This window comes from Hylobates moloch, unplaced genomic scaffold (assembly GCF_009828535.3).
Source record: "Hylobates moloch isolate HMO894 unplaced genomic scaffold, HMol_V3 SCAFFOLD_12, whole genome shotgun sequence".
NCBI lineage: Eukaryota > Metazoa > Chordata > Mammalia > Primates > Hylobatidae > Hylobates > Hylobates moloch.
In genome coordinates, this window is record NW_026652287.1 from 1,369,141 (window position 1) to 1,384,980 (window position 15,840).

Consider the following 15,840-nt stretch of genomic DNA (forward strand, 5'->3'; position numbering starts at 1 on the left):
TTTTCTTCTTTTTGGAACCATCTTTTAATGTCCTTTGTCTATTTCTCTAGGTCAGTGACTGTCTTTTCGTATTGATTTATAAAAGCTCTTTCTATAGTGAGGATGTTAACCTTTATTTTTATGTATTAGCAGTTACTGCCATTTCTGTATTTGTCTTTTAACTTTATTCAGGCCATGCCCCCATTAGACCAACTAATCTTTCCGTATGATTTACAGCTTCAGTTCTCAGACACTTCTTTCTAGCTCCAAGATTATTTTAAAAGGAAAATTACCTTTATATTTTTCTACTTTTCTAGTTTTATGTTTTACATTTAAATACTGGATTTATATGGAATTATGGTTGTCAAATATGTGATGCCTTATTATTTTTCAAAATGGAGAGCCTGTTTTTCCAACATCAATTACTGTTATACTAAAGAAGTTTCATCATAAACATTTGAGAGAATGTTGCTGCTTTCTCGGCATCTGAGAAAGCCACTCATCTGTTAATATGATAAACTATACTAGAAGATCTTCTCATTTTGTGACATACCGGGATTCCTGGAACAATCCTACTTGCTCATAATCTATTACTATTTTCATACATAGCTGAATTCAGTTTAGTATTTTAACATCTATACTTGTAAGTGACTGTGGTCTACAGATTGCCAAGCTTTGAGAGCTTCATACTTTTCCATCTTTCTTAATGCTCTGGAGTGGCTTTAATGATGTAGGCATTCTATTTCTTGAGGGTGAATTAACTTGACCTTTAATTTGTCTTGGCTGACTGCCTGGGTTTAGAGGTATTTCACTAACCAATTATTTTCAAAATTCTTTCAGGTCTATAGATCTATGTCGGTTCCTTATTTCTTTATGAAATAATTTCAGCACTTGCATTTTCTTAGAAAACGATATTTTTCACTGATTTTCAAATTCATTCAAATTTAAAATATATGTTTTCGTATACTTTATTTTCTAGTGTTAACTTCTAGTTGTTTCTTGTGTACTTTAAAAAGATACCTATAATTTTCTTCCTCTGTCACGCAGGCTAGAACGCAGTGGCGTGGTCTTGGCTCACTGCAACCTCCGTCTCCTGGGCTCAAAAGATCCTCCCACCTTGGCCTCGCAAGCGGCCGGGAGCACAGATGGGTGCCACCACGCCTGGCTAATTTAATTTAATTTTTTGTAGAGACATGGTCTCACGATGTTGTCCAGGCTGGTTTCTATCTCCCAGGCTTAAGTGACCCTCCCACTTCACAGCCTCTGTGAGGAGCTGGTGCTACAGGCATGCGCCACCACGCCCGGCTACATTTTTGTATTTTTAGCAGAGACGGGGTTTTGTCGTGTTGCCCAGGCTGGTCTCGAATTCCTGGACTCAAGTGATCTGCCTGCCCTGGCCTACCAATGTGCTGGGATTATGGGTGTGAGCCACCACACTCCACAGCAATTTATTTCTAAGCAATCTTTTCCACGTCTGATTATCAGTAGCACTAGTTTTATAATATTTTCTATTTTGTAGAATACAAATTAGAGACTTAAAGATTTTTCTCCTGTTATGCAGGAGTCTGTTTCGGAGATGCCCATATGCCTGGAGGCTCAGCTGTGTCTCCCGAACTTCGGAATCTCTGTGGGCGCAATGACATTTCTGTCTCCGCATCTTTTCAAAGAGAGGCTGGCCTGTGCTTTTGAGAACTGAGAGTTACCGTGGGTTTTGTCAGATATTGAGTAGATCTCTGTTCAAGTGTCTCAGGCTTGGGTGGATGTAGACGGGAAACTTCTCGGTGTGCTGTTTCATCTGCCAGGTTCTAGGACAATCAGGGAGGTGTGGAGAAGGCCATGCTGGTTGGCAGCAGCCTTGTGGGCAGGGCTGCTGCTCTGCGGGCCCCACAGCTGGCAGAGGTCAGGCGCCTTCCCTGGGCTCACAAACCCTGGGGCAGGAGGCAGGCTCGGGCTGTGGTTGCTTTCTGGGGTGTGAGAAGGGATGAGGTACTGCTGCCTCTGGGACGCTCCCAGCTTGTTCCAGTCTCCTGCCTGCCCCTCTGTGGCTGACAGTCGACTCCCCTGGAGTCACTGCCCTGAGTCTCAATGGCACTTCTCTGCAAGCTCCAGGTATGCTGCCTTACCCTGACCTATGGACAGTACCTTCCCCTGGTTTCTAAAGCAATAACCATTTTCATCCTCTACTTATTACATTCCTTTGGTTATCCCAGTGAGAGTCTGCGGGTGGCCAGGAAGGGTGAGAGATGGATCATTCGTGCTCAGGTAACCTCCTCGAATAAGAGGCCCAAAGACACACATAGTGAATTGCCTAGTTAGTGGTTCATCCACATGGATTTGGTTTCGCTGAATGATCACCATTCTCATACAACGCATCTTTATGCAAAGGACGGTCCTCTTACCACCCCAGCCTACTTCCTCAATCTCTTATCTCCACTCTGCCTTTCCTTCTGACCCAAGAGCTGTCACCTCGCCCCACTGCCACACCTCACCCCACTGCCACACCTGTCACACTCCATTCCAGGCCACCAATGCCACTAGAAATCTCTGAAGTAGCTCCAGTGGCTTAACTGCATCACAAAGTCACCAGACTGGATAAAGTTATTCTGCTGACCTAAAACCTGTCAGATGGGCTGGCCCCTCCCCGACAGGGCGCGCCCTGGCAAGCTGGCCAAGGCTCCTTCACCAGCCACCCCCCCCCAAGTCACTGCTGACCACCTACCGCATCTCAGCAGGGGGCCAGGCAGCTCGCACCACGGGGCTCCGGCCTCGGGCTGCGCCCCTGCCTCAGAGCCTCCCATTCCTCTCGCAACACCAGCTGAACGCCTCTCCTCCACAGAACCTCCCTCCCGCGGGGGGAGCCCACTGCTGCTCCATGAGGTTCCTGGCTAAGGGCCTGCTCTGGCCTTTGCTTCTGTCTGCTTTTTAATTACACTGGCTTTTTATTTTTACGTGCCTGTCTGTCTTGCGACATGAAAAGTCTCCCTCCAAGAACATAACAAAGTAACTGAAATCGAGTGAGTGAAGTATTGCCTGGTAGAGATTCTCAAGGAACCTGCTTTGACAAATTAATACATGAATTTCATTGGTACAACAGTTTGCATATAAATAGTTTCACAAGTCCCAGGGAGTACGATGGATTATTTGAAACTTTCTGTACAAATGTCCAGTACACTGAACAGACTGTTAAACAGACACATACCTAAGGGCTGCTCACACTCACATTACCTCCAATGCCACGCGAGGCAAGCATGACACAGCATGGAAGGCGGAGGTTTCACCACAGCAACCTCCAGGGGGCCGCCAACCCCACCCCAGCCTGCAGGTGAGGGCGCTGGGTCTGAGGTCACCGAGGATCCTACGCTTGCCGACTCACGGTGGAATGTGCAAGGCCAGCATGCAAGTGGCAGCATACCTTTCACCAGCTTCCCGTCCGGGACGCTCTTACTGGACGATGCCTCCTTCTTCCCGCCTGAGCCTGCCCGTGCTCCCACCTCGGCTGCGTCTTCAGGCGCGCCATCCTCCCCGGCGTCACTTGGCTTCTCGGGAGCAGAGTCTGTGGCAGCCTCTTCTGGTGCAGACACAGCCTAGAGATTAAATGTCACTATAAACTGTCAGCAGGAAATTATACAGAAATTTTTAAAAAAGAGAGATGTATACAGTATGTATGTTTCACTGGACAACGGCAATTGTACATTACTGCCCAAGCAGCACTGGGAACAGACTTCCAAATCCAGATCTGCTATTTTTTCTTACAACGGAATGTATCAAAGAGGAATGGAAGATTTTCTCCTGTCTGAAAAAACACTACACTCTTTGAAGCCCTCATATTGCCTTGGGAACCAATTTTCAGTATCTTTTCTCTGGACACTGATTACTCAGAATCGTTTAAAAATACCAAATCATCCCCGTCACCTACAGAGGAGGCAGTTTCTTTCAGTGTGGGCCACTGGAGATAAGGGTCTGAAGAAATCTCCTGAGAAGCAAGGCCCATGTCATCTCTTCACCAAATCTGGCTTTACAAAAATGTCAGGGTGTCTATATAACTGAGAAGAGCAGAGCAAAGGCAGAAGAGGGGGCTGTGGGACAAAAAGCACTTCCAAGTGTGCCAGCACCATGCTGGGGACCTGGTGAGGGGGAAGGGCGTGCAGGCGCAGGCAGAGGCCGTGCTGCAGGACACCCCCAGCACCAGCTGGCCACGCGTGAGGCACCCACTTATATTTTATATATTTCATACATGTTAACACAACAGAAGCAGGGTACCCGGCTGTCATGAAATGTAGCTAAAAACTGTAGATGGCCAAAACATCAAACAGTTGAAGGAACAGGATTTTTTTTGTTTGTTTAGAACGTGCTGGACAAACAATCATCAACGCTGTGAATGTGGGCAGATGCTTTCAACAGATCAAGTTCCAGAGCTAAGGGGGACATGAAAGATGGAGTATGCCAGATACACATTAAAAAAAGGTGAAGAATCACCCAGCCCTTTCACCTGTAGGAGAATAAACAGAAAGTGACTTCTGATCTAGAAGGCAGAGCCACTTGTAACAGCTTCACAGCCTCCCTGCGTTCAGACACGTACCTGCGTGCTATCGCCTCCTTCTTTCTGGAGGAAGAACTGCTTCTTAAACTCATAATAGGCATTATACTGGTGCCACGGCTGCAGGAACTCAAATCTGAGCAGAAAAAGAAAGAAAATGGGTCATTTATTAAGACAAGCTCACTGAAGTAACAACAGGCCCTGTTCTCCTAGCTCTTTACTGATCTCAACAACCCCCAAGGTGGTTACTGTTATAGCTACTCATCTTATAAACGAGGGAGACTGCACACAGGGGGTCGAAATAGCTTGCCCGGGGTTACACAGGTCACGCCGCAAATGTGACAACATATTTTTATGCTTTACTAGTACTGAGGCGTGGGACATTACTTGGTTTTTAAAAACAAGGGTTTGTGTCTAGATTTTTAAGGCAGATTCTTGAAAACCACGAATTATAGGCTTTTATTTTAGGTAGCTTCAAAATTCTTACTTAAAAAATGAAACAAACAAAAAACAGGTAACATAATTTAAAAACACCACCCAAGTCTAAGCAATTTAACAAGCCAATTAAAAAATGTATTTATCTAAAGACATTGGTTGGGCGTGGTGGCTCACGCCTGTAATCCTAGCACTTTGGGAGGCCAAGGCAAGTGGATCACTTGAGGTCAGGAGTTTGAGACCAGCCTGGCCAACACAGTGAAACCCTGTCTCTACTAAAATACAAAAATTAACCAGGCGTGGTGGTGCGCGCCTGTAGTCCCAGCTACTCAGGAGGCTGAGACAGGAGAATTGCTTGAGCCCAGGAGGTAGAGGTTGCAGTGAATCAAGATCACGCCACTGCACTCCAGCCTGGATGACAGACCGAGACTCCATATCAAAAAAAAAAAAAAAAAAAAAGACATTTGAGCCAAGAAAAGGATTAAAAATACATAAAAAAATTAATTCCGTACCTACATTTTTTAAAAAAGGCTAAACGAAACCCCCAAATGCCATATACCTAACATATAAAATTCTTCTTCTGACCTTTGATCATTCTTGGCACGAACACTGGTCTCGAACTTCAGGCCGTTCCTGGCGACATACTCGGCCAGCTTGTCAATCACGGGCTGGACGTCGGGGGGCGGGGGGATGATGGCGGCCACGGGGGCAAGTGCACTGCGGGAGAAGAGTCTGTGAGACCCCTGGGCCTCAGGGTCTCGCCACGCTCAGTCCTGGCTGCTCAGGGGTCCTCACCGCCTCAGATGCCCAGAGAGACATGTGAGTTACAGTGTATTACGTGAGGCTCTTGCTGAAGGTGATGCATATGACAGAAACTAAAGTCAACTAGACAGGATTGTTGTCAAGAGTGAAAATGGGGATTTTAGTGATAAAAGGTGCATTTTTCCTACTAATTAACATTTCCCCCCAATCACAAGCTAATTCTTAGAAATAACCAAGAATAAGTAGTTTTTTTTTGTTGTTGTTGTTATATTAAAAAAAAAGTCAGCAAGCATGATTCAACCTCCTTCATTTCCTGTTTGACTTGCTCAGCATGACCAGAAAGAGTCATTTTCACAGAAACTCCCATGTTTCATTACATTTCCCAAGAGCCTCCTTTCAAGGCGGGGCATTCCAGGCCCTCCGGTAAAGCGCCTGTCTCCCACTCGTCCCCCGAACACTGGGGGCCCTCGCTGTTGGAGAAGCTAGGGCTCTGCCGATGGCTTCACAGGTTAACTAAAGTAGCTGCCAGGGTCCCCCAGTGGGCCAACAGCTTGGGAGAGACTCATGAAGCACCCCAACATCACCTGCGTCAACTTTATGAACCTGCATGTTTTGCAAACAACAGCAGTTTCACTGCATACTGATTTTACCTAGCACAGCTCAACTGAGACTCTGACACAAAGCACAAGAACAGATGCTGGGGATCTGGAGCCAGCGTGCAACGTGAAATGAATTCAACTTTATAAGAGGTTTAACTTCAATGCTAAAAAGTTTGTGCTACAACCATTTCTGTTTTCCTGTCAACTCTGTAACTTGGGGATTTGGAATAATAACTACTCAGATAATGGGGACCCCATATGTGATCTAGATTACAAGCCCCCCCATGGAGACACAGACGGCCCCAGTGACTGCAGTGCTGAGTGACTCACACAGCAGGTGGTGGTGGACGCTGCGCCTACCTTGTGGTGGTGGTTGTGGAGGTGGCCCCGCTGCTTGTCTCTGCTGTGGTTGGGGGTGGCGGTGGTGTGGTCCCAGGAGGTGGTGGGGCGGTGGTCGTCACTCCGGGGGAGTTAGACACGGTCACGCCAGCAGGAAGGGTGCTGTAGTAAGTGGCCACGTCGATTCCGGGAGGGGGCGGCGCCAGGCAGTAAGTGCCGTCCGGTAGCATGTAGTAGCTATAATACATGGCTGCCACGGTCGCTGTGGAGACACATTGCCCTGGAGTGAGCATTGCCGGCCACAGGCTGGTCCACGAGTCCACTATGCAGCCACAAGAGCCCTTCCCCCGGCAAGATGCAGCCTTGCCTCTGCTCACTTCCAACCATGCCGTTTTCTAGACTTTTCCGATACAAAAAGGTTGTCTGCGCAATATGCAATTTAAAAGAACCAGGCAAAGCCACAACACACATCCAAACACAGATGGAAAGTGAATGGCATGAGGACATTCAAAGGCACCAGACGTGAATATTCTCTAGACAAATTAATATTCTCCTTAACTTCAAAATGTGCCGGTTGGGAACAGTCTCCTCTCTAGCGGCAACCAGTCATCCCTTTGCTCACACGGCCCAAGGCCACCTACGCTCCTAAATGCACATGTGAGGAAATGCCTTTGCCTAGCTCCCCGCGCTGACACCAGCTTTCATTCTCCAGGCATGCTGCTCCCTCCGTTCACATGTTAATCTGGAAACCATCCCCTTGGTAAGGCAGCTGCTCCTGGCAACCCTGGCGTCAGCCCCTGGCCCCAGCAACACATGCTGTGCAGGAATTTATTCAGTAAATAAAAGTTCCCGGGGCACTGAGGCTGTGTCTGGACCTTTCCATCACAGACAGTGATGTACGCCGTCTTGCCACCTACTCTGTGCACACATGCAGGTTATCTGTAGGGTAGTGGCACGCTGTCTTAACAATTAAAAATCCTGCACATTTATCCTTTTTGGGGTTAAATGTTCAGAACCACGAATCACAGAAGATTCAATGATTAATTACGAAATTTAATTTCCAGTCCTGTTGTAGATAAGCAAGTAGTTCTGACTACATCGAGATTTAATTTCCTCTTTATTAGGAGATGGCAAAAATATTTTTCGAATTAAGAACTTTTATCTTCACTTTCAATTAATTCACCTTAAAATAATAACACTGGGCCAGGCACGGTGGCTCACGCCTGTAATCCCAGCACTTTGGGAGGCCGAGGCGGGCGGATCACGAGGTCAGGAGATCGAGACCATCCTGGCTAACACGGTGAAACCCCGTCTCTACTAAAAATACAAAAAATTGGCCCGGCGAGGTGGCAGGCGCCTGTCGTCCCAGCTACTCGGGAGACTGAGGCAGGAGAATGGCGTGAACCCCAGGGGGCGGAGCCTGCAGTGAGCAGAGATCACGCCACTGCACTCCAGCATGGGCGACAGCAAGACTCCGTCTCAAAAAAAAAAAAAAAAAAAAAAACAGTAACACTGAAAAAACAGTGAAAGCTTAACCATGGCTTCCAGTAATGTATGCTATGCAGAGAAAATTTTCAGAAGTACAACTTAGACTATCTTGACCTTTCCATCTTAGATTGGCAAGGCAGCGTAATTCCTATGTGCTGTAGGCATATTCCCCAGCTGCTAACGACTTATTTAAATTAATTATACACGATGAACTCCTAAACCGTTGTTCTCTAGCTCCATGTTACACACCAACCACCATGACACAGAAACAGCAATACTCCAAATTTTCAAAATAAGATAAGTGGGTTCAATGTACTCCACATTATCGTCAACATAGAAATATCTGAGCAACATCTCTGAGAAAAGGCCGGGGGCAGGGATGAGACCCTTGGATGTCAATGGGAGGCTGACAGCAGGGCAGGCACTGTCTCTGAGGCTCCTGCAGTGGCAGGTCCTGTCTTCACTGTCTCTGCAGCCTCTGCGTTGAGCACAGAGTATGTGCTGGACCGACGAACTGACCTGATGGTACCACATAGCCTTTCCTATCAAAATCAGGAATCCGAATATAAGCACGTGCTTCTGTAAGAGACAACCTCATCCCTGGAAGGGGGGAGCTGCTGCTTCCACCCACTCCCTGCTGGAGCCATCAGGCTACTATGTATGGATGCTTCCTCTCAGCCAGGGCGAAGCCAGCACTCCAGCGGAGAGATTGCAGCCCAGTGTGCGCTTGGCTCTGGGGAGGGCCAGGCGGAACCGACCCCACTACGACTGGCTACTGTCAGGTCTCAAGCCTCCCCCATCAGCAGGAAGGACGGAAACCCCATGTCCTGCTCTGGACAGTCAGTCTCATCCCTAAAAAGCAGCCCAAATATGTTTTAAACTGGGGCCACAAAGGAAGGGATCTGAATTCATAAAAACAAACAAAACCCTCCCTCCCTCCGTCCCTCTCTTTCTTTTCTTTCTCTCTCTCTCTCTTTCTTTCTTTTCTTCCCTCTGTGGCCCAGGCTGGACTACACTCGGCTCGCTGCAGACTCTCTGCGTCCGGCTCCCGTGATTCTCCTGCCCTGGCCTGCGGGCTGCCTGGGATTGCCGGCGCGCTCCACCACCCCTGCCTGGTTTTTCTCCTTTGGCTGGAGGCGCGGTTTCGCCATGTCGGCCAGGCTGGTCTCCAGCTCCTGACCTCCAGTGGTCTGCCCACCTCCGCCTCCCGAGGTGCTGGGACTGCAGACGGAGTCTCGCTCACTCGGTGCTCGGTGTTGCCCGGGCTGGAGTGCGGTGGCATGGTCTTGGCTCGCTGCAGCCTCCGCCTCCCAGCCGCCTGCCTTGGCCTCCCAGGGTGCTGGGATTGCAGCCTCTGCCCGTCCGCCGCCCCGTCTGGGAGGTGGGGAGCGTCTCTGCCTGGCCGCCCATCGTTTGGGTTATGAGGAGCTCCTCTGCCCGGCCGCCCCGTCTGGGAGGTGAGGAGCGCCTCTGCCCAGCCGCCACCCCGTCTAGGAAGTGAGAACGTCTCTGCCCGGCCGCCCATCATCTGGGATGTGAGGAGCGCCTCTGCCCGGCCGCCCATCGTCTGGGATGTGAGGAGCGACTCTGCCCCCCCGCCGCCCCGTCTGGGAAGTGAGGAGCGCCTCTGCCCGGCCGCCCCGTCTGGGAGGTCTACCACAGAGGGATGTGAGGAGCTACCACATCTGGGATGTGAGGAGCACCTCTGCCCGGCTGCCACCCCGTCTAGGAAGTGAGGAGCGTCTCTGCCTGGCCGCCCCGTCTGGGATGTGGGGAGCGCCTCTGTCCGGCCGCCCCGTCTGGGAGGTCTACCACAGAGGCCAGAAGCAATGTGAGGGCTGGACGTGGTGGCTCACGCCTGTAGTCCCAGTACTCTGGGAGGCCGAGGCGGGTTGATCACTTGAGGCTAGGAGTTCGAGACCAGCCTGGCCAACATGGCGAAACATGAAAAATACAACAGACAAACCAACCAACCAACCCAGCGACAACAAAACAGGTCTACCCTGGAGTCATACTCTATTTTTTCTATTTTCCTCCCTTTCTGATCCTTTATCCCACTTTCTTTTTCTTCCTCTTCCTTCTCCTTCTTCTTTGTCAAACAGAGGATTGAGTTATTATCATTGAACCATACGAAGTCCCTCTCTCATTTATTTTCTTTAATTCCCACCCCCCATTTCTATTTCCTGTCTTCCCACGTGCAACCTTCCTAATATGTTTGATATACATCTTTTTGTTTGTATGTATTTTTAGAAAATGTTTATTGTGTGCAAAAAAAAATTTAAAAAAAAAACACAAAAAACAGTTTATAATTATTTCAACTAGTCGTACACGTTATACAGCTCCAACCTGATACCTGCATTCTTTATGTAATTGTGTAAAGTGCAATCACACTGGAACACAACAGAGATGAAGAAGCTGTTTTCAAAGCTGAGCACCATTCTTTTGAAAGAACACGCAGACTGTTAAGTCTATATGACTTTCCTGAGCCTTCCATCTTGTTAAATAAAACGAAGTGTTAAAAAAAATAGCAGTGCCGGCAAAATGGCAGACTACTCAGAGACTCATCCACTACAAATGTCAAAAATGTCAGCTAAAATATAATGAAAAATTTAGGCTGGGTGCCGTGGGTAACACCTATAATCCCAGCACTTTGGGGGGCTGAGGCGGGAGGATGCTTCAGGCCTGGGCAATATCATCAGACCCCATCTCCAAAAAATAAAATTAAATTAACTAGCTGCGCGTGGTCCACATCTATAGTCCCAGCTACTTGGGAGGCTGTGGCAGGAAGATGGCTTGAGCCCAGGGTTTGGGGCTGCAGTGAGGTGTGATGGCACCATTGCGCTCTAGCTTGGGTGATGGAGTGAGGCCCTGAGCTGAGCTCACAAAAAGAAAAAAAGGCTGTCTCTAGGTGTAAAAATGAAACAAATCCCCAAATCTGAAAACACCTCCAGGGATATCCTAGCCTAGGTCCACAACTTGCTTCAGAAGTTCCACGCTAAAAACCACCCAGGCTGACAATGCTCTGGGCACACCCTTGACCCAGACCCAGGAGATTCTCACAGAGGAGAGCTGTGAAGCCGAGATACGCACGGCCTCTGTGAGGCGGTCTGCTGCTAGCCACTGCTGCTGTCACCTATCCCCCCCACACACCTGTGATTCTCTCCAAGGTTTTAATCAAATTTGAAAATCATCCTGCCTCTTAAAAGGACTCTAAGAGAAATAAAGTATGTGTTGTTTGATGAGATGAAAACACTTCTCTGTTGGCAGACAGTGGGAACGTGGGACGTGTCCTGTGGCACTGCCATGCTCGGAGGCAGCCTGGGAACCAACACCACAGTGGTTCATGAATTCCGCTACACTGTTCCTGGGTTGCTTCTCCCAGATTCTCAATTCGTAGGGTGTCAGGGATGTGAAGATCTGAGGGAGGACATCAGATCCATCCTTCCCCAGACGCTGTGGCCCTGGTGGGAGGCAGGACGGGTACAAGGCATCTGGAGCAGCCCAGGGCCAGCCTCCCGAAGGGCTTCTGCCGCTTGCCCGGCCCACCCCTTGCCCTGGCTTCTGTTCCCCAGGTCTCTGTCCTTTGCACGACCTCACAGGGTCTCTGCCTGCCATGAGGCCCCTATTCAGCTTATCTCCAGTGCCACCTCTTTCCGGAAGCCTCTGCCTCCTTGGCAGACTCAGGAGGCCTTTGCCCTGGGCTCACGTGGGGACCCTGTAAACAACGCCCTATGGCGACTCCTGCGCCACTAGGACTGGTGTGCAGCTATGTCCCCAAGGACTCCATATCTCCAAACAGTGACCACAAAATTAGCAGCTCGCACAGCTCCTGGCATGAGCAGGCCCTCAGTAAGTGTTTAATGAGTGAGTTCATGCCAGCTGGTGGCACAGCCTGGACTGCTTCTAAAATGCCTCAGTGCTAAAATATCCTGCAGTGGCCATGAAGCTGCTTGACACGTGCCCCTACACAATGGTGGCACCATACAGCTCAAAGAACCATTTAACTGGACTGAAGCCCTTTAAACTGACTACCAACTACAGGACACAGGGATTTTGTATACAGCCCCTTGTATGTTGTATACAGCAATTCTCGTGAACGCTAAATTTTAAGAATTTCTGGACTAGAACAGGGTGAGAACAGAAACAAAATCTACAAGCTGGGCTGTAGTCTACAAACTGAAGTCTGGGCTGGCAAAAGCCACATCAGCTTTACAATAACTGTGCCATTACTAGTCATGGATGGGGGAGGGCACAATGTGCCAAGGGGCTCCTGCTGTCCTCAGGCTGCCACGACATGCAGGGATTCTCCTGGGCTTATAGTGAGGCTACTTCCCAACAACCCCACCATACACCGGCAACACCGTGAAGTGGAAAATGCACTGATCCACCTATAACCTACCGAACACCATGGCACAGCCTCACCTGCCTTAAATGTGCTCAGGGCACCTACAGTAGCTGATGGCTGGATGAAATCATCTAACACAAAGCCTATTTTATAACAAAGTTTTTAGTATCTCAAGTGTTATACTGATGTTCTACTGAATGCAAATTGCATTTGCACCATCATCGAGTTGAACCCTCAGTAAGCTGGGACCTTACATATCTTGTTAGGTTTGTTGCTGTTCTCAGGATTTTATATTGAATTTCCCAAAGGGGACTAGGTTTTAAACTAAGTTAAATGCTGATGTAATGTTACTCTAATAAACACTAGGAGTACTACGAAAGCCTACTCCAAATAAATCCAAGAAAGAAATTCCAACAGGTACCTACACAGTCCATAAAGGCAAGTGTAGTTGTATGACAAGAACCAAGCTGCTTAAAAGCAGGAAGCACATTTGTAAGTCCTTCTCCAATACTGCCTCCTCTGAAATGTGCAGAGCTACTTAACACAGGTCAGAGAAATCTGCCTAATTATCTCCCAAGGCCCTCTATTCAACTGGCTTCTTGCAAAAATCAGAGCCAGTTCCCTCGTATCTCCGCATGATCTTAATCTTGTGGAAATTTAACACACAGAACAGAACTCCTGTGCTGAGAAGGTTCTTAGGAGGAGACTGGTGAGCAACCACCTTTCTGGAAGAGCTAAGTCAGGGAGGATGAACAATGTGTATATTAAGAATGAAAATAGCCGAGCACGGCGGCTCACGCCTGTAATCCCAGCACTTTGGGAGGCTGAGGCGGGCGGATCACGAGGTCAGGAGATCGAGACCATCCTGGCCAACACGGTGAAACCCTGTCTCTACTAAAAACACAAAAAATTAGCCGGGCGAGGTGGTGGGCGCCTGTAGTCCCAGCTACTCGGGAGGCTGAGGCAGGAGAATGGCGTGAACCATGGGGGGCGGAGCCTGCAGTGAGCCGAGATGTGCCACTGCACTCCAGCCTGGGCGACAGCGAGACTCCGTCTCAAAAAAAAAAAAAAAAAAAAAAAAGAATGAAAATAGGCTGGCCAGGGTGGCTCACGCCTGTCATCCCAGCACTTTGGGAGGCCAAGATGGGGGGATCACTCGAGGCCAGGAGTTCCAGACCAGCCTGGCCAACATGGTGAAACCCCATCTCTACTAAAAAATACAAAAAAAATGAGCTATTTGGGAGGCTGTGGCAGGAGAATCACTTGAATCTGGGAGGTGGAGGCTGCAGCGAGCTGAGATCAGAGCCAGACTGTCTCAAAAAAAAAAAAAAAAAAAAAAGATTTAAAATAGTTAAGCGTTCTATGGAGATAAGTATAGATATTCTGAAAACACATACCTATTTTAATAAGAAACGTTAAAGAGATGGCCCCTGTGTTTTAGCCAGGCAAATGTCACTAGCTGAGCACATCTGAGAGGCAGCAACAAGCCAGCCTTCCTGTCTCCCGGCTCTCCAGGCATCCAGAGCCAGATGGTGGCCTCGCTGCTCCCACAGCCCCAGGCTCTTCCTCGGCAGCGGCCATGCCTCTTGGTCTCCTTTCCTGGATCTAAATCCTGTTGACAGGGACTCTTCTAAGTTCAATGGCTTTGAATTCTATTTATACTTGATGGCTGCAGAATTCACATCGCCAGCCCTGAGCTGAACTTGAACTTGTGCATTAACCACCTACTCAACATTCCCACTGGGATGTCTCGTACATATTTCAAGCCAAATGTGTCCAGAACAGAGCCCCTGATTTCTCCCCATGCCTCTCCTCTGTAGTCCCCCAATGCAGGAGGTGGCCACAACCCTCATCCATCCAGTTCATCTGGCAGACCCCATGGCTGACGCCCAACGATTCAGCTCTGAGTCCCGCCCTCCACGTGCACAGCCTCTTGGCTGCTGCCTGCCCTGGGTTTTCTGCTCTTGCCTCCAGAGTTTCTGCCTGAATCCCTCCCACGGCGACTTCTCTCAACCAGGGTCAAGCTAAGTCCCTTGTCTGGGAAGCCCTCCTGCAAACCCACCTGCCTGCTTTTCCTACCTCATGTCCCATCGCTGTCCCATCCCCCATCCTGCACATGGTAATTACTGGGCTCACCTGCACTTCCTCTGATCTCTGGTCACAGGAGACCTCCCTGTCCCCATGACGCCAGCACTGCTGGCCTCCCAAAACCCTGGCCCCCTTGTCATGGCCACTTTCTCCATTGCTCTTAGTCACGTGTCCACTGTCACTGTCTGGCTCTGCCCTCCAGAACATAAGCTCTATGGCAGAAGGAGCTTTGTCCACTGTGTTCCTGGCATGGCAGAGCAGGATGCAAATTGCCCAACGCCTGTATAAGTTACACAGGAGACAATGGGAACGAGCATGTCATGAGCTTTTTTTTTTTTTTTTTTGAGACGGAGTCTCGCTCTGTTGCCCAGGCTGGAGTGCAGTGGCGCAATCTCGGCTCCTTGCAAGCTCCACCTCCCGGGTTCACGCCATTCTCCTGCTTCAGCCTCCTGAGTAGCTGGGACTACAGGCGCCCGCCACCACACCTGGCTAATTTTTTGTATTTTTAGTAGAGACGGGGTTTCATCGTGTTAGCCAGGATGGTCTCGATCTCCTGACCTCATGATCTGCCCGCCTCAGCCTCCCAAAATGTTGGGATTACAGGCGTGAGCCACCGTGCCCAGCTGGCATGAGCTTCTCCATGGCAGCAAAGCCTCCTGCAGATGGCGGCATCCAGCACCCACATTCTTAGGGAAAGTCATACCCACCCCGCAATTTTAGGTGCTTCCAAACTACCTGCCAAACGGGAGGGCAAAATTAAGGCATTTTCAGATATCCAAGAATTTAAAAAACTTTGTGTTCCTATGTACCCTTTCTTGGGAAACTATTGGAGGATGTGCTCCAGCAAAATACAGAAGTAAACATACAAACAACAGTAACAGGAATGAACACAGGAAAGAAAGAGAAGTCACAGAAAGGCACTGGCTACAGGCTCAGAACACTGATGTTCCAGGCGGCGACGGGGGACAGAGAAACCCAGCTGTCAATTTCAACAAATGCACACTGCAAACAAATGACCTACATGCCAGAGAAGCTCGCTCTGCCTGGGTCTAGCAGCAGCAAATGAGGCATCAAAAGTCAAGACTTGCTTAAAAGATGGCACCGTTACATGAGTCTACACTGCAACAGCGCTGTAGGTCCTCAGCTAGGAAGTCAGCACATCTCTGAGAACCACCTCTCAAGGGTGATCTTAACTTGCCTGCATTCCCTTCCATTCTTTCTCCACATGCACACTGACTTCTCAGAGATACAAGGTGGGCTGCACTGCG

At 49.0% G+C, this 15,840-nt stretch overlaps 1 protein-coding gene across 5 annotated transcripts in view; it reads right to left on the reverse strand.

Annotated features, from left to right (window-relative positions):
* SFSWAP (splicing factor SWAP) overlaps positions 1-15,840 on the reverse strand; it is an 87,240-nt gene that overhangs the window by 40,020 nt on the left and 31,380 nt on the right. For all 5 annotated transcript variants that reach the window (XM_032168256.2, XM_032168255.2, XM_032168254.2 and 2 more), the window contains exons 8-11: positions 6,673-6,913; positions 5,537-5,668; positions 4,559-4,652; positions 3,392-3,563 (exon numbers count right to left, since the gene is read on the reverse strand). In XM_032168256.2, coding sequence (XP_032024147.1) covers positions 3,392-3,563; positions 4,559-4,652; positions 5,537-5,668; positions 6,673-6,913 — 639 coding nt within the window. The remainder of the gene's footprint in view (positions 1-3,391; positions 3,564-4,558; positions 4,653-5,536; positions 5,669-6,672; positions 6,914-15,840) is intronic.